The sequence below is a fragment of the Neoarius graeffei genome, chromosome 25, assembly GCF_027579695.1.
Source record: "Neoarius graeffei isolate fNeoGra1 chromosome 25, fNeoGra1.pri, whole genome shotgun sequence".
NCBI lineage: Eukaryota > Metazoa > Chordata > Actinopteri > Siluriformes > Ariidae > Neoarius > Neoarius graeffei.
In genome coordinates, this window is record NC_083593.1 from 56,415,294 (window position 1) to 56,440,688 (window position 25,395).

Here is a 25,395-nt window from a genome sequence, read left to right on the forward strand (position 1 = left end):
CGCAATCACAATAAATTGTAGCTGCATAAAGCTTAAACAAGCTCACTTACCTCAAATACTTTGGGTATAACAGCAAAAGTATTGCATGGTATTTCTGAATGAATACCAGAAATACTGAAAAAAGTTATAAAAAAAAACAAAAAACAAAACAACCCCAAGAACTAGATGCCAGCAATCCTATGGGTTGGTTAATACTTTTGTACAAGAGGGAAGTTATAAGTGTTTAAAAAAACTCTACCTGCTGGACACCAGTGCAAATTGTAAATATATTTTACTGCCTCATAAGTCCAGGGCACAAGGTCTGATCCTGAGCTCCAGTTACTGTCCTTTCAAAGGTGCACATTCAGAGTTTTCTCCAGGTACTCTGGTTTCTTCACACCTCTCCAAAACATGGTGGGAAGTGGGTTGGCTTGACTAAATTGCCTCTCGGTGGACAAGCATCCCATTCAGGGTGTATTCCTGCCTTGCTTCTGTATCCTACCCAGGGTATATTCCTGCCTTGCCCTAGTGTTCCCAAGCTCCAACTCAACACTGACCAGAATAAAGTGATGCCTAAAGATGAATGAATGAATGCTGGAGTTAACCATGCTGCCTCTGTCCTCTAAACATGATGAACTGGCTACCCTAAATTGCCTCCAGGTGGACTGGTTTCCCATCCATGGTGTACTCCTGAAGTAGGTGTACCAGAACAGGACTGCAGAATTCACGCAGGTTCCAAAGGAGTCCATAGACAAGAGAGTTTTACATTTTCTCTTCATGGAATTCTTTCCACTACCCTAAAATATGGTGGTAAGTGGACTGGTTACTCTAAATTCCCACTGGGTGGAATAACATCCCATCCAATGTGCCAGATGATTCCATGGAAGAAGACAATGTTTTAAACCCAGTATTGATTTTGTCTCAGAGTTGGTGTACCAGGAGAGGACTGTGGTGTTCCCTCAGGATCCATGGGAGTCCATGGACCGACAAGCATTGGAGAGTCAGGGAGTGCTATTGCTGGTACCAAAGCCCCATTATGTGCTGCCTCTAAAACAGGGCTTCTAGGACACCTCGGCATAAGTGGGGTCACTACAACAGAGGGAATGGTTAGACTTCTCTCAGGCTGTCCCAGATAAGGGCTTGGAGACCCAATGTCTTCCACAGGGTTCCCTGGCAGGTCTTGGATCATGGAAGCTTGAGCCCGCTTCTCTTTCCTGTGCCTGAAAACCAGGATTAAACCAACTAGGATGATGATAAGAAACAGGCAAGCTAGGAAGGGTAGAATAATAAGCAGTGGATCAGATGCAGGTCTTGGCAAAGACTCTACCCTGATTGGTGTTGTCCTGAGAGGATCGTTGTGTCTGCCTGATGTGGTCTTGGGTGCGTTAGAAACTGTCACTTTTCCTCGTGTATGGTTCCCTGAACGGTTTTGTGTCTTGGTCTTTGGTGGTACCCAACGTGGCCTTTTGGTTGGGTGCATGTGTGATGGCTCGTTCATGTGTGAAACAACATTGCTTGTTCTGTTAAGAGCAGGATGTATGGTTGGATGAACTGGAGCTCCTGAAACATGTTTTCTTCTCATTGTGTCATAGGGTACAACCATGAAAACAAACTCTCCTCTGGCAGGCTGAACATTTTCTGCTTTCAAAAGGAACACAAATGAGTCTTCAAGTGCAGATGCAGTTTTGTTATGCACAACAGCTGTTGTGTTACCATGTATAGCTGGAACATTAAGGTGCTCCTGAATGGCAATTCTGCCTTGTTCAACATCTCTAAAGGTAAAGGATTCTATAGACTCTGATGCACCTCCTAGGTTCACTGTTACCTTTACTAGCTTGCCATATTTTGGAGGAACAAGAATTTCAAATATCGGGTCACTGCCACTGATGGATGCCAGCTCGGTGGCATCTAAAACATCCTTTCTTATCTTAACGGGAACACCATCAGGGATACGGACTTGTTTTCCGAGGTGGATCAGCGGCTTCACTGTGATATTAAACACTTGATTGGTCAGGTTGCTCTCAGAGGTGACAACAGTGAACTGAAAGCTGTCTCGAGAAGAGGACACGTCTGTCATTTGATACAAAACCTTCCCCAGACAAAGTTTCTCCTGGTCAAAGTGTGCGATTTGTTCTTCCTTAATCACAAGCCTGCCATGACTTGGTGTTGTTGTAATGTAATACTTTATGGTTGTGTTTTTCTTGTTGGTCACTACAGCCAAGTGCTGACATGTCAGGATCCCTGTAGTCTGCCCTTGCACCAGAGTCAATCCAGTATTATTTACAACACTGACTGTGACATTGTGAACTTCAAGGTTGAAGAGCTTGTAGGGTGGACGATGGAAGCCATCAGTTACACTGAAGTAGAATGTTCCTGAGGTTGGATGCCCTTCTTGAACAAAATGCACCCTTCCCTTGTTCACATCAGCCTGGGTAAACGTCATGGTAGATTCATTTAGCCTACCATCCAGGGCCAGGAATCCATTGGTAGGTTTGCTGACCACAGTGTACTGGATGTCCTCAGGTAAAGTGTCCAGGTCTTCCACATGAAGGTTTTCAGGACCTAAGGCTACAGTGTCTCCTTTGACCACCACGAGACTGGGAGTTTGAGTTTTGAGTAAGGGAGGCAGATCATTCACAGGTGTTACAGTGATATTAAAAGACTCTGAGACCATAAGGTCTTTCTCATGGGGTGGCTGAGCAGGTTTCCTTTTAAGATTTAACCATGCATCAAAACTGAAACTGTCAAAGAAGGTCTCTGAGTCATCGTGCATATACGTGATGCCATATTTGTTGAGGATGACCTGGGAGAAGTCGGGTTTCTCGTGGGTCAGATTACGTTCACCTACAACAATTGTCCCAAAGCGTGGTAGCGTGGTGACTCGGTACCAGATTTCGTAGGAGTCTCGTTCTTCTTCAGGTAGCTTTCCCAAAAGATTTGAGGCATCCAGTTTTGACTTATTGATCACAGTCCAACTGCCTTCGACCACGACAGCACCTGATATTCAAAATAAATACAAATTTAAATTCATTAAGATGATGGAGAGTATATAATTTTTTTGCATTGTATGTTTTAAGTTTAACTGAAGACAGACCATTTCCTCGATATTTACGTTTGCTGTTTGTTTATTTCTTTGTGTCCTGATCCTTATTGCATTGATTAAATAATCTTTATCCATTTTCTTTTTGACTCCGCATTGTATTCTATTCACGTCTATGTTACATGCCTGACATTTTATTTCGTAATAAGGTCTCTGTCGCTAATCATGTCTATGAATAGATACTGATTTGCACTGTTCTTTTGTGCACGTTTACTTCCTGATCAACGCTGTACTGTATAGTCAGTTGTAATGACATTAGTCCTGACTATGCCTGTTTGACTTTTGACTCTATGGATGGGATATTTCCATGTACACCACCGTCAGGTCACTTTGAAACAAAATCTCAAAGTCAAACATAATAATAATTTTTTCCCATAATAATGTAGCTTAATATTTAAGCCCAAGATACACGAGCAGCTAACTTTCTACCTGGGAACTTGAATAGTGTTAGCTACTGATACTACATGCCAGCTAGTTAGCTAATGCTATGCTAACCTGAAATCAGAGTACCTGTGTTGGCGAGTAGGACGCTCCTGTGTTCTGGACTTGTGTTATCGTAGGATATGTGGATGTTAAAAGTGTGAGGTGGAAAGGAAGCAGGAGGACAAGATGCAGTAAAGATGAAGGAGTCTGTCGCTGTCCATGCTATTGGCTCAGTGTGTTCATATACGACCAAACCGTCCTTTAACTGTGCCATACGGAAAAAAACAACATCAAGAATATAATTTAACACAGATTTAAAACTTTTGTGAGCATCTTTACATTTATAAACGCTAATTATTATTCAGTAACTACCCAGTTACTACGAATGCCAAAAGGTGTTGACTGCAAAGTCATCTGAAATTTAAAAATTTTTTATTGTACATGGCATTTTCCTCTGTCTCACAAGAACAATATCATGTGGATGAGATATGATCGTTTTGATATCCTGAGGGTCGCTTTTCTCCATTTTGGGACTGTTTTCCTTCCTCTTGAGGTAAACTGTACAGCCCTATAAGGAGCTTTAACTAATTATCATAACTATGGAACTGCGTCACACCAAGATGGCGAAAACATTGTGACTCTGCATCGACCTCGGAGAGTTTTGAGTCGTAGGGATGTAATTTGTGGTTGACATTCGCTAACAGATCCATGAAACAAAAAACAAATATTGATATCTTTTCTCTGTTCCTGCTTTCGTGTTCTCGTTTCTTTCTCTGTAAGATCAAAGCATTCGGTGTGTAACTCCATACTCACTACCGTGGAGTCAAGCGCATGCATTCGAAGGCTAAGATAGCTAAGCGCTAGCTAGAACAATTTAGTAACCTATCTAGAAAAATGACGTCATCTAATCTCACTCTATCTTGCAGCTACATTCACTCAGCAGGCTTTCCTTTTCTTTTCCGCTGGAGGGAGAGCCGAGTCCTCCATGGTTGCCCACACTGACTTGTTTTGGTTAAAAGCAGGTCAAACAGACGCCCCACGGTGGTCATATTTTTTATATTGTTGCTCGCTTGCTTTGGCAATCTCCGGAATTGTAAAACACGGGATGCTTTTTATCTCGGCAAAACATTTACACACAGGATACTCAGTGTGTGCGTGCAGCAGTGAAACATCTTGAAACTCCAACTGCTAGAACATTTTACCCAGAATTCAACTTTGCATTCAAAATCTTGAAGCTAATATTACTCAATTTGCTAGCCGTAATAATTTCTTTCAATTTAAGAACAACATATCATTTATTTTTCTAATAATGCAAACAAAAACACAACTTGTCATGTTAGCAAGAAACCATAAAATGTAAATGCCTCTGTTCTGATTGAAGAAGTCGAGAAACTTAAACAGCTGACTCTGGAGACTCCTTCAATAAACGTTGACTAAACGAATCCTTGCAGAAAACTTACGCCACATTAACGATTACGTACGTACGCCAGTTACAGTTAGTTTTGCAGCTGCACTGCTGTCAGAGCTGCTGTTAGAGAAAATGTATCAGTGCTATAAATCACCAGATTCAAGTGTTTATTAAGTTAAAGTCTTCATTTTTTTTTTAAAACCATAACCAATTATTGGGCGGCACAGTGGTTAGCGCTGTCGCCTCACAGCAAGAAGGTCCGGGTTCGAGCCCCATGGCCGGCGAGGGCCTTTCTGTGCGGAGTTTGCATGTTCTCCCCGTGTCCGCGTGGGTTTCCTCCGGGTGCTCCGGTTTCCCCCACAGTCCAAAGACATGCAGGTTAGGTTAACTGGTGACTCTAAATTGACCGTAGGTGTGAATGTGAGTGTGAATGGTTGTCTGTGTCTATGTGTCAGCCCTGTGATGACCTGGCGACTTGTCCAGGGTGTACCCCGCCTTTCGCCCGTAGTCAGCTGGGATAGGCTCCAGCTTGCCTGCGACCCTGTAGAAGGATAAAGCGGCTAGAGATAATGAGATGAGATGAGATGAGATGATAGAGCCATGATCTGGCATGACATTAAACTTCATGTCATTATATTTGCTAGCCAAGAATATAATATAAACCACACCATGTTTTGAGTGAACATAAATATCAGCTCGGTCTCTGTGGAATCGTTGCCTTGGGCCCTGATCAGCCTGCCGATTCTTGGAGGTGAGGTCACGGAATAGACAATGGTGCGATTCTCCCAAACATCATCATAGTCATTAGTGGCAATGAACAAATCTTCGATGGAAATTACTTTTGAGCAACCTGAAATAAAACAACAACAACGACCAACTTAATAAAAGTAGGAATGAAAGAAGAAAAATGAAGCTTTATTTCACAACTGATTTAAAAGAAATATATTCGTACAACCATGAAAGTGAATCTAAAAGCATGTAATCAAAGATGACATTTTTTTCAGTAAAATAACCTGGAAACACTTTCAGTTCCCGGTTCCTCTCCAGGCTGAGCGCCAGGGATCGGGCGGTGACGCTGAAAATTTGCCTCGGTGCAAAATTGACTCCGTCGTTCACCTGGAAATGAAATCCACCAACCATGGCACCTTTGGAGAAGGAAAAAAAAATTGTGTCCAAATTTAAGGTCATGTCCTTGCTCAAGATCTAAAGATTGAAGTGATCTTGTCAGCTCTCACCGCTGTGTACGAACACCAGCTGACGGCGCTGGATCTCAGCCTGGGTGAAGTTCAGGATTGGTCTGGAGGGGGCGCTCTTCAGGGCAAGGTGTCCATTACTGGGGGGCATGATGATGAACTCCAGGCTCTCGGGGGCGGAGTCGCGGTCGGAAGCGCTGAGGTCATCACTGGTGATTTCGGTCACAGAGTCCACCCACACCTGACAGGGCAAAAAAGTAATTTCGCTTTCAAAAGTGCTGGATTTTATTTTATTTTTTCTGAGCATGTACAAAACTATTTCTTGGGAATTCCCACCTGCTAGTTCCCTTCAATCACACAATATCCAACAATCTGTCATGCTAAAGAACTGCTTGTGAACCTCGCTAGCAGTTTTAATCACACAATATAATGATAATGTTATCCAGCATGCTAGCACTTGAATACTGTTTGTTACATTAGCTAACTTGCCAACAAATACTTATCTTAATGTTAGCTAGAAGATGTGCTGACTGTTTTAATGAAACAATATAATAGTTAGCTTAAAAATGTTAGCTAAAGTACGTATGTCGTTCCTGTTTTAACTGCACAATATACATACTAGTTAGCTTATTTGCGAGCTAATCATTTGAATTACAGACATAATTAAGTTATTGTTAATGAGCTTGCTATAGCTTGCTTTTAATACAATATTGTAATAATATAAAAGCTAGTCGAATATGAGCTAGCTTGTTAGACAACATGAACAGAGACAACAGTGATTTGCTGTTGGTGACATGACACAAGTCATAGTCGCGTGAAAATAACTCGCAATCATGAGGTTAAAAATTGTGATATAAATTCATGATTGAGAGTTTTTTTAAAAAGTCAAAGTTGAGTGAAGAAGAGGAAGAAGTGTGAGGACTTATTTGCTACGTTGCAGCAGGATTAGCACGTTTTCCTCTGTACAATGATCGAGGTGGAAATGCAAAGAAACGTCTGTCGTGACGTAGTTAAGGTCTGCAAGTTTGAATGTTGTGTAAAAATAGGGAAAGCTTTTGTCTACAGAAGCGAGTGTCCTAAAGGTCAGCTTGAACATTTTCACAAAAGATCGGAAATAAATTTCAGCTAAAACACAAGATGCTGTAAGATACTGCCAGAAGACCGTGTTACACCTGCAATTTGATTTATCCAGCACTATTAACAAATTATTTTATTTTTTACACTTATTTTTATATGTTAGTCGTGTGTGTGTGTGTGTGTACATGGAACTATATTTCTGCAGCAAAGATGTGAATTTAAATGATAATTTATATTTTTCATTTTCAAATTGTATATCAAGATTTAAAGGTCAAATAGATAGAAAGAAAGAAAGAAAATCTAAAAAATAAATAAAAGAAGATTTTTAAATAGATTTAAATTGAATTACAAATATAACATAACAACAAAAATCCCATCTGTGAGCACAGCACATTTGAACGGGTGCCAAAACTTTCCTTGCCTGCTAACTGGTTAAAATGGTCATAACTGAATTCATGTTTTTTAGTGCTCGGCTATAGCGCTGTATAAATTTACATCTTAATTTTACATTAATATAAAAATATCTACCTTTATATGTATAGAACAAATGAAACATTCTGTGTCACTAATCTGGATATTTAAAGTCTAACATTCACATTCAGTTCAGTTTTAAAGCCTTATATACACTTTATACATATAATTTTTTAATTCAATTTTAAAATAAAGCAGAAAAAAAATCTGATTTATAAATTTCAGATCCAAATCCGAGCAGTAGAAATGTCAAGCCAGAGGTTTTGAGCCTCCTGGTGGAGAAACTGAGGATTAAAGTTCTGAAAGTTCAGCGATTCTTCAATTTTTTCTACATCTGAGATTTTATATTATTATAGAATTAATACTTGGGACAAATGCAACAGAAAGATCAGTCTAAATACTATGAAAGAAAGCAAATTAAATTATTCATAGGATGGAGTCATGGATCATTGAGTGAGATGTCCTACTGCAGGTACAGTACTGTGCAAAAGTCTTGGCCCCCTATTTTTTTTCCATACAACCTTTGTTATAGATTTCTATTTTATGACTTCTACATTATTGAGTCAGAACATTGCAAAAATATTTTAGAGTTCCAAACCGTTCTTTTTTCAGCACAAAATTAAATGTTAAGCCCCGTCTACACGATCATACATTTGTCCAAAACATTATCATACAAATGTATGATGATGTTCAAGTTTGTATGATCATGTTGTGGATTTCTATCCACACGATCATACATTTTGTATGTCACATGACAGGCAGTGTAGATCACATGACCCGAATTAACAATCTGATTGGTGGATGACCCAAAATGTTGTAAGATGTTGTGAACATTTGTTGGAAAGTAGAAACATGATTCTAAAAATTTGAACAACATCATACAACGTCATACAAGTATGACGTTGTTCAAGTTTGTTGGGAAAACCGTCCACACGATTATACATTTGTCCATGAACATCATCATACATTTGTATGGTTTTGGTGTAAAATGAAGAAGTGAGTGTGACAGTCAAAGTGTCCAGAAGAACTGTGGCTGGTTCTGGAAGATGCTCAGTAAAACCTACAGATCATTTCCGCATAAAACTGAACTCACTGGACCTGAGACTACTAATTTTTTTTTTTTTAAAGCAAAGTGTCGTCTCACACCAAATACTGACTTTGTTTCATTTATTATAGCTTACTGATTACTGTTTATAGTATTTTTTTAATGTTGAAACATTTAATTTCATTTTTTTTAGCCATTTTTGGTCGACAGTGTTCCTTTACACGTGCCTCAGACTTTTGCACAATACTGTACATCACACCAAGCTCCAGATATAACGTATATGACAGACAGACAGACAGACAGACAGACAGACAGACAGACAGACAGAATCATGCAGGGCCCCATTACAAACAAACCCAGCGAATCCTCATGTGTGGAGAGGGATAAAGTGTGGAATGCAAAGAATTTAGCTAGATAATGTGACCAAACCGCGTCATTCCCTCTCTATCATTCGCACATGATAAACTACACCGTTGTGCATAAGTATTCACCCCGCCCCCCCTGAACTTTTTCACATTTTGTCATGTCACAACATGGAAGTGAAATGGACGCAACCAGATTTTTACCACTTAATCTACACTATAAGTCTAACATTTGAAGGGATTAAATATTTTTTATTGTGGTTAATTAAACAAACAAGAAAAAATGGGTTGGCTGAAAAAATATTCACACCCCCTCAGTCAATACAATTAAAGTCTTCTAAGACACTCACTGGACACTTTAATAGGAACGTGTTGTTGATTCTAAGATCCCTGTTCTTGGCTGCAGGAGTGGAACCCAATGTGTTCTTCTGCTGTTGCTGAGATGCTTTCCTACTCACCACGGTTGTAAAGAGTGATTATATGAGTTACTATATCCTTCCTGGCAGCTCAAACTCCTCAATCTGTCCATTTCCCTCTGACCCTCTCTTATCAACAAGGCGTTTGTTTCCACCCACAGAACTGTCGCTCACTCACTCAAAAAATGTTTTTTGTTTTTTGCACCATTCTGTGTAAACTCTAGAGACTGTTGTGTGTGAAAACCCCAGGAGATCAGCAGTTTCTGAAATACTCAAACCTTCACGCTCCATCTGGCTCAAACCAACACCCATACCACAGTGAAAGAAAGTCACACGAAAATTGAGATCACAATTTTGCTGTGAGGCGACAGCGCTAACCACTACACCACCGTGCCGCCCATTTCAGTTCATAACATGACAAAATGTAGAAAAGTTTCAGAGGGTGAATACTTACGCAAGGTGCTGTATATATGTTATTGGAGCACACTATTACAATTCAGTCAGCTGCAAAAACGGGGGAGCATCATAAATAGCACGTAGCAACAGATATTCCAAGTAGATATTCCTGGAATGATGCTACATTAATAATATCTCAGTGTGCCAGTGGTTGATGACACTCCTCTCACCCTCAGCATCTTGTTGATGATTATAACTGGAGCCTCGTCGTTAACAGGCGTGACATTCACGTGTATGACACAAGGCATGCTCTGCTTATGGACGTCTGTGTCATTGGCGACCAGCGTGAAATTATCTGCCGTCGTCTCGCTGCCGTCATGGACGTACGATATGAACTCGTGTTCAACCTGTGCAGTGAATAAATAAATATCTTATAAATATGCATCAGAGTGAAATAATTTATTTTGATTTCTTAAATAAGCAAATGGATGATAAGTATAAATATAGATTTACTATCAAACTTACTATTAAACAAAGAAACTGACCTGCACCCTAGTGAAAAACAGGATCGGAATCCCAGGGATCCTGGAGTGCTTGATACAGCCATGATGTGGGCCTTCGATCACATGGTACTGGATGTGAAGTTCTGCAAAGTGTCGGCCCGGGACCTTGATTATGTCTTGAGTTAGAGCTTTTGAAGATCCTTCCTTCAAGGTTATATTTGACACTTTGAGTGGAAGGAAGAAAGGAATGATCTCCACAAACACCACCAGATCGCTGACTGTTAAAACCCCGTTAGTGACGTCCAGTGAGAAAGAGTCGTTGGTGTGTCCAGGTTTCTCCTGGACGTACTGGATGTGGCCAGCATTAATGTCCCACTGTGAGAACTTTTCAACCGTTCCATCGTAACGGTTCTCTCCATCTATGTGACGACGCCTCAGGAAGCCATGCGATGGAGGTGTTTTCATGGTGTACATGATCTCATCTGGTGTATAATCCTCATGAACTACCTGGAGTAAAACGCATACCAAAAATGACCAAACATACACCCAAAAAATTTCATGAATTTATCAGATGTCCCAAAAATAACACAATGAAACATTTATTCTCGTCCATTTGCTAAATTCTGGACCAGAGCTAAATTTTTTGAGTTGGTCAGGTGTGTGTTTTGAATGACACTTATTATTGGCTCTCACGGTGTTTAGGCCCTGGTCACACTACAGCTCATGATGGGTTTGCGAATACTTGGCAGTAAAAAAATTGGTAGCATCGCCACCAATCATGCGATGCATGAAGAATGTTCTCCAAACTTCACAAGTTGTTTTTCGGTGGGTCTCCACCCCATGAGTGGCCAAAAATGTTGCGAAAAAATTCAGTGCATGCACTGAAATTTAGTGGCGATATTTCCATCAGCAAACCAAGCAGCAAATACTCGCAGACGGGTTTGGGGATACGTCCCAAAGCTCGGGGGAGCATCGCTACCAAACACCTCATTTTCATCGAAAACCCACTGCAAAGCACCATGAGCTGTAGTGTGACCATAGCCTAAGCTAATGTTATGTAATGTTACATTATTTCACTTTTATTTGAGAAAACATACAACACTGTAAATACGAGCTATCAGGTAAGAAGGTCAATTGATAATTTTTTGAAGAAATAAAGAATTTGCTTTCTATTGGTCACTGAGTTGATACAAATAAGGAATAAAACACTCTGTGTTTTGCTGTTATAGGAAACCGAGACCATCAATGATGGCGTAGCTCACTCCGGCCCCGTCTAGTCCAGAAGGAACGATCTAAAGTGGGCCACCTTGCGCAATAAATGTTGCGAGCTATACACACTATATACAAGCTATATACAGAAGCGATATCCACCCCAGGAATACCGACCTATTTACCAGAAAGAATCCAAAACAGTGAGGAACTGACCGCAATTTTTGTTGAACTGCTCATTAAGGCTTAATTAGTCCATAACTTCATTGATAATTGTAATGAAGCAAATCTGGGTAGAAGCTATATGCACCCCAGGTACCCCTACCTTCATACCAGAAAGAATCAAAATCGGTGAAGAATTGAGAGAGAAGAAGCGATTTGTGTGGAAACTGCTCATTAGGGATTGATTAATTACTCCATTATCTCCATTAATAATTGCAATTATGCAAATTTGGGTAGAAGCTATATGCACCCCAGGCAGACCTACCTTCCTGCCAAAAAGAATAAAAATCAGTGAAGAATTGAGAGAGAAGAAGCAATTTTTGTGAAATGTGGACGCCGCCGGATGGACGCCAGACAACACATGATGACATGAACTCATCACCTGTCGGCCGGATGAGCTAATAATCAACAATGAGGTGGTGTGATACCCCAAAATTGATTGCTTTCCTATAGCAGATCTTTTTGAAATGTTTTATACATTGGTGTGTCATACATTTTATCCTTTTATTAGCTCAACCGGCCAACAGGTAATGAGTTTATGCCATCATGTGTTGTCCGTCGTCTATCATCCATTGTCCGTTTGGCGTCGTCCACATTTCACTAAAATCGCTTCTTCTCCCTCAATTCTTCACCGATTTTGATTCTTTCTGGCATGAAGGTAGAGGTGCCTAGGGTGCATATGAACTTCGCCATCATTGACGGTCTTGTTGTTACAATTACTCTTATGAAGCAAGTTAGTTCCTGTTCTCACTTATGTTATAGCAGCTATAAACCGTCATTCACTCATCAGCTTGTCTTCTTTCTCTGTAATGAAGTAAAAAAAAATGCAGCTTGTCAAGTTACAGAGAAACCACAAAGCAAAAAACTCCTCTGTCCTGAAGATGTCAGATAACCTTTACCACTGACTGTTACAAAGTGCTGACAACGGAGACTCCTTCCATAAATGTTCATCTTAAATAAACATATTCTTACAGAAAACATAACCATATCAGTTGGTTTATGTGGATCAGCCGCCATACAAACTCCTGTGAACGAGCTGTTACTATCGAAACGATAACATATTAATTAGACCAGTCAGAGCTGATGTTATCAAAAACTAATCAACACCTTCTGACCAATCAGATTTGAGATAATTGACCAGGATTCGCTAGAACGAGACCAGTTAGTTGTTTTGAAAAATGCTCACAATTGTCAAAATGAAATGAACTAGCATGTACGAATCAAAATCCAACTCATTTTAACATATAAATCATGATTATGAACCATGTGATACAAACCTCCAGCTCCTTTTTGTGAATTTGAACAGGTTTTCCTTCTTCCACCACGACAGTGTGGTTGCGTATGACTTGCGGAGGTTTCTGGTGGCTCTCGAGGTACACCTTCACTGCTACAGTCACATCCAAGTGCATCCCGTTTATCGTAGCTGTGAGGCTAAAGGAGTCCATAAGGTTCCTGCTATCGTCATGGCGATAGACTACATGACCCGCTTTCAAGTCATACTGCGTGAAAGCATCAGCCTCAATCGCTTCACAAAGTAGAATGCCATGACTCGGAGGATGAAATATCTCAAAAAGGACATCCTCATCACTTCGGACATCGGTGTTGGTCATGACACTGAAGTTGACTGATCGTAAAATTACTTCCTGTCCCTTTTGGACTAGTAAGCCAGTGTTGTTGGCGACCTTTAAATAAGGATCCTGGGCGCTGACTTCCAGCAGCGTTGAAGTATAATGCTTTCCATCAGATACAAAAAGTACAAAGCGTCCAAAGCTCGCACCTCTATGGACAAACAGAACTCTCTTTTCCTCCAGATCTCTTTGATGGAACTGATAAAGCTTGTGCGAGGTATCATTCACCAAGACTAGCTCGCCCACCAAGATTCCCCGTCTGGTATAAAGCAGCTGTCCGTCATCATAGTCCGAATCAGGGTCATGGTAGCAGAGATCCTCCAACGTCAGGAGCCTCTGACTTTCCCGTGCAACGTGGAAGACTTTATCTACAACACGAACAGGTTTTTGATCATTCACTAACTGAATGGAGATGTTGAAAATGTCTTCAGCATCTTTCAGAGATGATGCCGAAGCACGGAACGTAAATGCATCATGTGTTGTTTCACTATCATCATGAACGTACAAGATGCGTTCCTCCAGAATGTCCTGGTTCGTGAACTCCATGATATTGTTGCTGGAGTTGTTGATTTGGATTAGTTTCCCATGTTGAGGGCTGCTTCTGATGGTGTAACGTACAGCTCCAGAGCCCAAAGCCTCAGAGAAAAGATTGTCCTTGGTTATGATCTTACTCTCACCTTCCAAGACAGAAAATCCATGATTTCTCAGAACTATGCTGTGAACATCGGCTTTGACGCTGATCCTGAAGTCATGTCTCCCGGAATAGGAGTATTCCGAAAACACCTGGAAGCTGAACATGTCCCTCAGGTCTTTGTTTGGCTTTTCAAACAGTTTATACTGCACCTTATGATCAGCGATGTTCATTTGGCTGAAAGTAGAGTTCTTTTTTAGGGGCTTGTCATTGAAAAGCAGGACGCCTCTCCTTGGTAAAGACAACAAGCGGATGTGAATATTGTTCTCGGACAGTTTCACATTCTTGGAGACTATTCTAAATTCCTGAGGTGTCAATGTGACTTTACGATCATCTTTCACCTCCATTTTACTCCTAGTGACTTTGTAATGAATCCATCGGACCCTTATATGAACCAGAACCTCGTCTGTAGACGCAGAGCCAATGCTGATTTTGCATTTGAACCCATCAGTTACATTTTTTAACTGGGGACCATGGAAGGTGCTGAGATACCTGAGTCGACCCTTTTCTAGAAGTTTCTGGGTAAAGGTACTAGTCTGCTTCCACTCACCACTGGAATGTAGCCGTTGCAGCTCACCGTAGACAGGTGGGTCTAGGACATCGTACCGGATATTGATCGCTTGCTTGGCCACGTTCACTTGCACAGCTAAATGTTTACTACCAATGTGAGAAGCGCCACCCTGGATCACATCCACGCCAGTGTTATTTACAACTTTGTACTCCAAGGTGACAGCCATAATTCTCAACACGACCGTATTGCTCACTTTTTCTCCATCACTCACTCTGATGGCCATCCTCGAGTTCTTGATGCCTTTGTGGACGAAACTCACCTTACCCTGTTCCAAATCTAAGTAGGAGAATGAGGTCACAGGTTGTCCTGGATTATCTGCAAGTTCCAGGAATCCAGCGCCTGTAATTAGGTTCCCGAGTAGAGAGAATACCAGTTGTGTGTAGTTACTATCAGGGTCAGTAGCTCTTAGCATGTCTATGCTCAAATGCTGCTTGGAGTTCTCTAGGAGAATAAAAATGTTTCCCTCTGGAAGGCTGAGTTCTGGGGCATCGTTAATAGGCGTGACAATGATGTTAAACCTGTGCAAGTGGCTCCCCTTCAAATAACCAAGCATCTCTTTATTGGTGCTGGTGGTGAAAACAGAAAACATGAAGAAATCCTGAGGATCTTCTGAGCCTCCATGAACATACATGACCCGACCATGCCATAGATCCAGAATACTGAAGGTATTTTCCTGTTGATCAGGATCAACATCAAGCCTCAGCTGCCCATGGACTGGTTGCTCCTCGATATGGAATATGATCTGGGACTGCCGTATCCCAAGCTTCTGGAATTCCAGGTTCAACTTAATGTGCTTTGACTCAAGTGGTGCTCGTCCACCCTCAAGGACCTCCAGATCTTTGAGAAGTAAAAAGTTCTGAGCCTTTGTCTTGTCTAATTGAGGAGTATCTGGCTGAAAAGTCTCTGGATTTGCTGTGGTGATGGGTTTGACATGTTTCACAGGCTCACAACTGACAGAAATATCTTTGGTCACCAGAGCATTGGGCAGGCCCATTTTTTGACCATTGACTCTGATATTTCTAAAACAGCCTTTAAAGGAGCCACCACTGATGTGCTTTGATACTCCAGAGAGCAAACCATTTCTATGTACTTCTGAAAATGTGCTTGCATCCACCCCACCCAAGAAGAGGGGTCCATCAAGCTGGAGAGGCATGGCTTTAGCTCCAAAGCTAGAATTCAAGATCTCCTCATCAACGGTTAACTGAAGGACCCTAGGTGCTACATAGAGCCTCACCGAGTGCCAACCTTCTTCACTCACAACTGTTATGGAGCTTAAAGCTGTCTTACTACCATCTACTCTAACAACAGCAACAAGGTGCTTGTGTCGTATTGCCAAAGCCACGTAGTCCCCCTTCCCCACAAAGCTGTACAAGAGAAGCCCATCTTCAGCTGACGTATAAAACTCACACTCAAAAATACCTTCCTGGGGAACCTCCCACATTGGCAGGGACATGTATGCTTTGGAACTGAAGAAACTGATCGAGTCGTTCACAGAGGCTGAAAACTGTGGGCTGCAGCCCAAAGACACCTCGTGGACCATTTTATATCCAGAGTAAGGCCTTAAGGATGAAAGCAGGTTGTGTTCGTTAAATATAACTTCATCCAGACAGCCACGAAAGCCCATTTGAGATATATCATTGAAAAGGTAGAGCTTATCTGAATTCTCAAAACCACCGACGTAAAGTCCGTCCTGAATGCTGAGCTCCAGGTCAGGCCCGGGCATCCACAGTCTGCTCAGGAAGCTTTTGTCGACAGTCAGGATGACATTGTGGTCATGGTGTTGGAGTTCAACAGAGTGCCAGGTAAGGTCGTTCAGGAGAGCCACTTTCTCTGATCGAAGGGTGCGTTCTCCTGATCCCAGTTCAATCTGCACCTGCATTTGGTACAAATACAGATGTGAGATGATAAAATAAATCAAACCAGGAATTAACTTCAAGAGAGGAAGTGAGGAAATACACTGAATAAAATCAACATGTGTACGAGAAGTGATGGCACCTCTGTCTACTTCATCGTAGTTTATTTGTAATTTAATGAGCACTAACACGAACCGGGCTGGCGAGGGCCTTTCTGTGCGGCGTTTGCATGTTCTCCCCGTGTCCGCGTGGGTTTCCTCCGGGTGCTCCGGTTTCCCCCACAGTCCAAAGACATGCAGGTTAGGTTAACTGGTGACTCTAAATTGAGCGTAGGTGTGAATGTGAGTGTGAATGGTTGTCTGTGTCTATGTGTCAGCCCTGTGATGACCTGGCGACTTGTCCAGGGTGTACCCCGCCTTTCGCCCGTAGTCAGCTGGGATAGGATCCGGCTTGTCTGCGACCCTGCACAGGATAAGCGGTTACAGATAATGGATGGATGGATGGATGGATGGATGGATGGATGACACTAACCAGATTTCCTACACTGTCCAGCCAAAGAAAAAAATTCACTGTCTGGATTTAAATAAGCAAATACATAAGAGCCTATACACATACTGTATATAATAATCTGTGCTGAATGTATATCACGATAATCATCTATGAATAAACATCACAAAATACACAAAATCTGCTCTCTAACTGCTCCTCGGACTGTTACATGTTCTAAACTACCTTTTCACATTTGCTAAGATCACCAGACCATAATTTCCCCGTCAGCCATCTCTACTCAGTGAAAACAAGCGAGGACTTGTTTTAAAATTACATCAGCAGGGATTCAGTTTACGAGTCGACTTTCCCTCAGGATCCCCTCCTGGGAATGCTACAAATAATAACTCATCAAGGATTTACGAGACATTTATGTCAGGATGGTATTTACTGTAGCTTTAGGAAACATCTCTGGATAAAATCTCAGAGATTTACAGAGTTTAGATATAAATGCTGTCGGGTTAATTAAATTGTTTAATGGTGTACTGTGTGTTAGTTCATTACAATACAGACTGATTCCAGGGTGTGTTACAGTAATATATCACACAGACACGTGTGTGTTACTGGGAAATACACCACTCTTATTTTTCATCCGAGCTCCATCCAGGACATGGAGAACCAAAACTGTGACATAAATCTCTATCTGTCACTCGTGAGGAAATTGATGAATTGTTTTGATAAATTTGGGGACTTTTTGTTTGTGAATGTGTCGATATAATAAAAAGAAAATCACACGTTGGCTTGAAGATATGAAGTTTATCTTCTCATGTTGAAAAACTCGCATTTTTCATACGAAATCCATTGCGGATCTGAGTGACATATTTAAATAATATTGGCTGGTGTTGAGTAGTCTGGTTAACACCAGACCATATCACAAGTGAAATATGGTCTGGAATCCGCCTATTGAATTTCTCGTAGGGGAGGTGTGGTTTACGATTGTCAACGGCCGTTTATTAGACGTTGCGAATGTCTATCATTTGGCGTATACGTAGCCCATGGCTAATCATGGCAGTTGTACCCGGTGACATAGTTAGAGCGATGAAGAAGACGAAGAGGCGAAGAAGAGAAGGAAAGAGAAAGAGAAGGCAAAACAAAAATAGGAAAACAATGGCATCGAACGATTACTGCCATTTGTGCAAGACAAATATGAGAGAAGCTGGTTTGGTTAGTTTGGTTCGTATCGCTCGCCGCCATGTTAAATGTGATCCGTAAACAGTCCCAAATAAACTACAAGCTTCCGTTTGTCAAGTAGTACGCGTCACCGTCTTTCCACCCCTCCCCACTCTCTGATTGGCTCCCTAACTCAGGCGAGCCTTTAGACCATAGTTTCCATGCTGTCTTTTCAGATCGGAACGATTGTGCAAAGCAGCATGGGATTTCTCAGGCTAGGTGTTGAGTGGTCTATCAGATATATTCCATTCGGTTAGCAGGACACTGAACAAGTCGAAGACAAGCAGCTGAATGGAATATATCTGATAGACCACTCAACACCAGCCAATATTATTATTATTATTATTATTATTATTATTATTATTATTATTATTATAATACATACACATTCCTTTCAGGTGTTCAAAGCATCTTTCTCTTTCAAAATTCTCTCAAAATCTTCCGTACTTAACGAAGCAAACCTGGCGGCCATGCTTGTTTACAAACTGTCACAGTCATTCGCTAGCACGGAAGTTTTACGTCTCCAATGTGTGACATCATGTTGTCTTGACAATCATGCAATATCTTCTTCTTCTTCTTTTTCGCTTAATGTCCTTTTGTTCCCATATTTCATGGGGTTGGACGAGCTATGAGCATTCTCCATCTCAGTTTGTTATAGACCATCTCTTCTTTGAGGTTAAGTTCCCTCAGATCTTCCTCTATACACTTCTTCCATGTTTTCAGGGGCCTTCGCAATATCGTAAACCATATTCAACGCTCATTCTCCATTGGGTAGAGTGACATAATACATGTAGGATAAGCGATATGCTAACAATATTGCATGCGATCAAACCAAATGAATGAAACCCGCTAGAAGGGAAAAGAACACATTTTTATTCCATCGAAAAAGTGTCCTGTATGTATAATAATTCCCAATATTTCACTCCGATGACGTCACTCCCAGTGTTTTCCCGCTGACTAGATGTGCGTTGACAAAATGGCGAATCGGTTCAAAATTAAAATTCTTTGGATTAATTTGCATTTTTTTTTGTGCATGTGTCCATATAATATAAAGAACATTACACAGTGGCACGAAGATATAAAGTTTATCTTCTTGTGTTGAAAATATTTTCACTCGTTCACTTCACTCACTCGTGATCTCTACATTCACCACTCAAAGATAAACTTCATATCTTTGCACCACCATGTAATATCCTCTATGTAGAAAACATCTTTATTTGTAAAAGCCAAAGAAAACTAGTGGTGAATTAAAAACTTAAAAACTTGTGTACATAAAATATATGTATAAAAGTACAAAAGTTTGCACAACCCATTGTTTCTAAGTTAAAAAAATAACGAATTTTACTTTTATTTTTGAAATTTATCGACAAAAAAATTCATAAAGGGTTAATGTGACATGATCTGAACAAGTTACAAGACTTACAAGAAGATCTGTTGGGAAAATTATAGTATTACTGTAGTTTGCGTTTTGTTTTCCACAATTAATATCTTTAAATACACCATTTGACTTTTTCTTTTATTTGATCGTCTGTGAAACCAAACACAAAGAATGTGCTGATACTCTACTGTAATTATCATAATAAATTCTTTAATCTTGAACCTTAAATGCACCTTTTTAATCTCTCTTCAGCTTTATTCTCACCTGTAATGTTGTATATCTTGTCCGTATGTACACAATCCTCGCTTTACTACAAAACATTAACATTTGTCTAACATTTACGTCTTAAGAAACTAGATAGAACTCGACGCCAACGGCATCGATGTGGATGCCTCCGCCCGGTAGACTACACGCCTTATTAAGTTGTGATTTGGGGATGGACATTTGACCTCACAGTAATCTTGACCTGGTGAAATTCCTTTCATTTGCCTTGGAGACATTGTGTTCACAAGGTTTTTGGATAGACATTTGACCTCACAGTGACCTTGACCTTAGACCTTTTGATCTCAAAATCTAATCAGCTCATGTTTGTCTCAAAGCGCACAAATGGTGAAAGTTTGGTGAAATTCCTTTCATTAGCCTTTGAGATATCACGTTCACAAGGTTTCGGGACGGACGCACGGAAACCCGAAAACATAATGCCTCCTGCACCTTACGGTGGCGGAGGCATAAAAACTAGCTTGTTGTGATTTGTCGTGACCCTGAGGTGTACCATTCATCTAAACCATGCACCTGAATGCGTCCTGCCTGTAGCGCCACCCAGAGGAAATCTGTCTCCCCGGTAGCCAGGAAGAGCAGCCCGTCTGCGCTGGAGGTCCGAAATCGCACATGGAGGGAATTTCTTCTGGAAGATTCCACGGTTTTCAGCTGCACGAAACCATCTCCGTAGAAAGAGGCTGTAAGGTGAGGGTAAGGTTTAATCAGCAGGGTGGAAGTGAGGGATTCATGCAGCGTTCTGGACTGTGATTGATCAGAAGGTGTTGATTAATTTTCTTTAAAAGTTGCTCTGACAGGATCAATGTTTATGTTTAACATTTATGGAAGGAGTCTCCAGTGTCAGAGTTAAAGCTGTAACTTTACATGTTGTGACATGTCAGGACAGATGAGTTTACAGGTTTTTTGGTTGTTGTTTTTTTTGTAGTTTCTTAGTAACATGTCCAGCTGCATGTTTTTTGTCTTTTTAAAGGAACAGTCCACCGTACTTCCATAATGAAATATGCTCTTATCTGAATTGAGACGAGCTGCTCCGTACCTGTCCGAGCTTTGCGCGACCTCCCAGTCAGTCAGACGCAGTCAGACGCGCTGTCACTCCTGTTAGCAATGTAGCTAGGCTCAGTATGGCCAATGGTATTTTTTGGGGCTGTAGTTAGATGCGACCAAACTCTTCCGCGTTTCTCCTGTTTACATAGGTTTATATGACCAGTGATATGAAACAAGTTCAGTTACACAAATTGAAACGTGGCGATTTTCTATGCTATGGAAAGTGCGCACTATAATGACAGGCGTACTAACACCTTCTGCACGCTTCGGCAGCGCATTGATACGGAGCTCAGATATCAATGCGCTGCCGAAGCGTGCAGAAGGTGTTAGTACGCCGGTCATTATAGTGCGCACTTTCCATAGCATAGAAAATCGCTACGTTTCAATTTGTGTAACTGAACTTGTTTCATATCACTGGTCATATAAACCTATGTAAACAGGAGAAACGCGGAAGAGTTTGGTCGCATCTAACTACAGCCCCAAAAAATACCATTGGCCATACTGAGCCTAGCTACATTGCTAACAGGAGTGACAGCGCGTCGGACTGCGTCTGACTGACTGGGATGTCGCGCAAAGCTCGGAGAGGTACGGAGCAGCTCGTCTCAATTCAGATAAGAGCATATTTCATTATGGAAGTACGGTGGACTGTTCCTTTAACATCGAGAAAGAGGGAAAGACCGGCTGGTGAAGGAACAACTGTTTATAGCTGCTGTAACATAAGTGAGAACAAGAACTCACGTCTTTCAAGGACATTCCACAACATTAAATGTAACTATAAACGGATAAAAGTATGACGTGTCACTTTTTAATTTAAACCATTGGCAAATTGCTGTGGTATAAAAGCACTGAAACACTTTGACAGTAACATTCTTATAGGAAAATAATCAATTTCAGGTCAGTAACAGTTAGTCTGCTTCACCACACCATACCCATCGTTGATTATTTTCCTCAAACAGCACCACATGTTGAGGTTTATGCCTTTTATATGATATGTTCAACTCGTTCATGATCCGGTTTTCACTAAAGGATCTGACGTCTGAGACCTGTACATTCAATATCGATGTAAAAAAAAAAAGAAAACAAGGTCAATGATTTGTCGCTTTGGGGGCCGACCTCCCACACGTTCCTTTCCACACGGCACCTGAGGGCATGAAATTCCTGTGACGATGGAAAATAAGATATATACAGATGAAACACTGATAATTAGTCCTTATCCCAGGATGGTGGACGGGAAATAAATTTTTATTGGTTGAGAAATACACACACACACGCACACACACACACACACACACACACACAGATGCCATACAGCGTATTACGCACACTAAGTGGTGCAAATGCCATGAACACATTATCAGAATTCAATTAATGCATGTTAATGCACTGAGTGTGTTTTAAAAGCCCAACCACAGGACTGGCAGCGTTTCTACAGCAGTGTGTCACTCCGGATTATCCGTTATCTGTGGAAGAGGATAAGCCGAGAGATGAGCTGTGTGAATGTACACGCTCTATTATCTCACATTATACAGTGATATGTTACTGCGTTCTTAAAAAAAAAAGCACAGGGTTTTTTTATGTAAGGAGACGTTTATTTACCGTTTATGGAAGGAGTCTCCAGTGTCAGTGTTTTGTAACAGAGTGAATAATGTTAGCTCATAAATGGACAAAAACTATGATTTGTCATTCTTTAATGAATAAATAATTGTAATCATTGGTAAATTGCTGTGGTATAAAAGGAATAAACTTTGACACTTTGTGACAGACTGTTATAGGAAAATAATCAACTTCAGGATGGTCACAGTAACTCCTCTTCATCACACCACCCTGTGACTGATGATTTTACTCAAACAGCACAACTTTACTTTTACTGCAGCTTCATTTAGATTAGTCCAATAAATATTAGAATTTGGTTACACCCCCCACCCCCCAAAAAACAGCTGTAACAGCAGCAGATGTACATTTCGAAACTTAGAAATTTTATCGCAAAAAATATAAATTACATATAGTTATAATTATATTTAATCTTTATTCATCTGTGTATTATTATTCTCGTCTCATCTCATTATCTGTAGCCGCTTTATCCTGTTCTACAGGGTCGCAGGCGAGCTGGAGCCTATCCCAGCTGACTACGGGCGAAAGGCGGGGTTCACCCTGGACAAGTCGCCAGGTCATCACAGGGCTGACACATAGACACAGACAACCATTCACACTCACACCTACGCTCAATTTAGAGTCACCAGTTAACCTAACCTGCATGTCTTTGGACTGTGGGGGAAACCGGAGCACCCGGAGGAAACCCACGCGGACACGGGGAGAACATGCAAACTCCACACAGAAAGGCCCTCGCCGGCCACGGGGCTCGAACCCGGACCTTCTTGCTGTGAGGCGACACCACTAACCACTACACCACCGTGCCGCCCTAATAGCTAATCAATTATCATTAAAAATTAAATATAGTTATTATAAAAACATAAAGTACATTTGATTAATATAAATAAATAAATAAATTGATTCAGCTTTAGTAAATTCACGATTTAGAGAATTTAGGGTGTTTTGTTGTTTTTTGTTTGTTTGTTTTTAACAAATCACATATTAAAGTCTAAATCTAGACTGAAAAGGTTAATACTGCAGAACAGCCACTGGACAATTTATAGTTTATAGACGGTGGAGAAACAGGAACTATGGGAATAAAGAAGAGATAAAGATAGGGAATAGGAAAACAAGGAAAGGGGACTGGGGGAATCAGGAATAAGAAACTGGGAATAGAAAAATGGAATAGGGGATAGAGAAGAAGTGAATAGGGGAGAATGAGGAGAGAATGAGGAATAGGAGGAATGAGGAATAGGGGGTTATAAAGAATGGGGGAATGAGGAATGGGGGAATGAGAGAAGGGAATGAGGAATAGGGGAATGAGGACTAAGGGAATGAGGGTTAAGGGAATGAGGACTAAGGGAATGAGGAATAAGGGAATGAGAGAAGGGAATGAGGACTAAAGGAATGAGAGAAGGGAATGAGGACTAAGGGAATGAGGACTAAGGGAATGAGAGAAGGGAATGAGGAATGGGGTTGTAAAGAATGGGGGGATGAGGAATGGGGGATAGAGAGAAGGGAATAAGGAATAAGGGAATGAGAGAAGGGAATGAGGAATAAGGGAATGAATACTAAGGGAATGAGGAATAAGGGAATGAGAGAAGGGAATGAGGAGTAAGGGAATGAGAGAAGGGAATGAGGAATAAGGGAATGAGGACTAAGGGAATGAGAGAAGGGAATGAGGAATAAGGGAATGAGGACTAAGGGAATGAGAGAAGGGAATGAGAGAAGGGAATGAGGGGTAAGGGAATGAGAGAAGGGAATGAGGACTAAGGGAATGAGAGAAGGGAATGAGCAGTAAGGGAATGAGAGAAGGGAATGAGGAATGGGGATAGAGAGAAGGGGATGAGGAATGGGGGATAGAGAAGAGTGAATGAGGAACAGGAGAACAGACTTGATTCAGACTTTCCTGAAGAGCTCACCTCCAGCCGCAGTTCTGTTCATCACAAAAAGCAGAAGCAGCTTCCACAGCAGGACGCACCGCCACATCTCTCATAGTCCGCCAGCTCGGGCTCTAAACGGCTTATTCTGAAAAGTAAAAATAATAAACAAATAATAGTGTTTATTAATGCTCTTCTGCGAGCCGCACACACACATCCTCATCCTCAGCTTTACCTCAGCGGAGTCCTGGACCTACCTGAGCGCTCCCGTGACGTCAGCACGTAAAAGTCCCGCCCACTATTGATGAGTTATAAAGTCAGTTCTCTCTCTCTCTCTCTCTCTCTCTCTCTCTCTCTCTCTCTCTGGGTTAATGTGGTCACAAAATTTATAGAATCTGTATAATATACATGTAAGACCTATTCTATTTTTAGTTATATTTTAGTTGAAATTCGGTTATAAACTTTTCAGCTTATTTTTAAAAAGCTTTCACTTGAATTCATCCTCCATGTAAATATAATCTGTATCTCTAGAATTAGCCGCAGTCTATTACACTGATTATTTCCCTTTCATAAAGGTAACGTGTATACACTTTAATGTGTAATTCTCAAATATAGCCACATGAGGGCGCTGCTAAATACACAGTGTAATGTTTGTATTAATTTTCTTCTGATGATTGTTTTCACACTCTGACACCAACACACACACACACACACACACACACACAGGGGAAACCTACAGAAGATAAACTACAAAGAAAAACTCAAGGAAATGTTTAAATGTATACAGTTTTTCATTTTCATGATATTATACATAATTTGTTTGTTTGGCTTTGCACAACAGCTATGAAGCTAATCTTGCTTCAGAAAGTCTTGTGTGAGACACAAAGCTGTTTGAGGCAACATGCAAATTTAGTGCATGATAAATGTAAGCAGTAAGATTTCATTAGGCCTAATTTTTTCTAGT

General features: G+C 40.9%; 1 protein-coding gene across 1 annotated transcript; it reads right to left on the reverse strand.

Annotated features, from left to right (window-relative positions):
* Positions 1-877: 877 nt before the first annotated feature.
* LOC132873261 (chondroitin sulfate proteoglycan 4-like) lies at positions 878-24,540 on the reverse strand. The gene is made up of 10 exons (XM_060908620.1): positions 24,474-24,540; positions 20,434-20,597; positions 13,082-16,567; positions 10,416-10,880; positions 10,101-10,277; positions 6,146-6,344; positions 5,924-6,055; positions 5,579-5,760; positions 3,590-3,767; positions 878-2,976 (listed from the first exon to the last, which is right to left on the reverse strand). Exons 1-10 carry the CDS (start codon positions 24,538-24,540, stop codon positions 878-880), a joined length of 7,149 nt encoding a protein of 2,382 aa, XP_060764603.1.
* Between the last annotated feature and the right edge of the window lie 855 nt (positions 24,541-25,395).

What these genes read in the sequence shown, in the direction of transcription:
- LOC132873261 (XM_060908620.1), bottom strand. Translation starts at nt 24,540, where the DNA reads ATGTGGCGGTGCGTCCTGCTGTGGAAGCTGCTTCTGCTTTTTGTGATG. An exon ending in TGTTTTTCACTAGGGTGCAG is followed by an intron (nt 10,278 to 10,415) that starts GTCAGTTTCTTT and finishes TTCACTGCACAG; the next exon opens with GTTGAACACGAGTTCATATC. An exon ending in TCATCAACAAGATGCTGAGG is followed by an intron (nt 6,345 to 10,100) that starts GTGAGAGGAGTG and finishes TTGCCCTGTCAG; the next exon opens with GTGTGGGTGGACTCTGTGAC.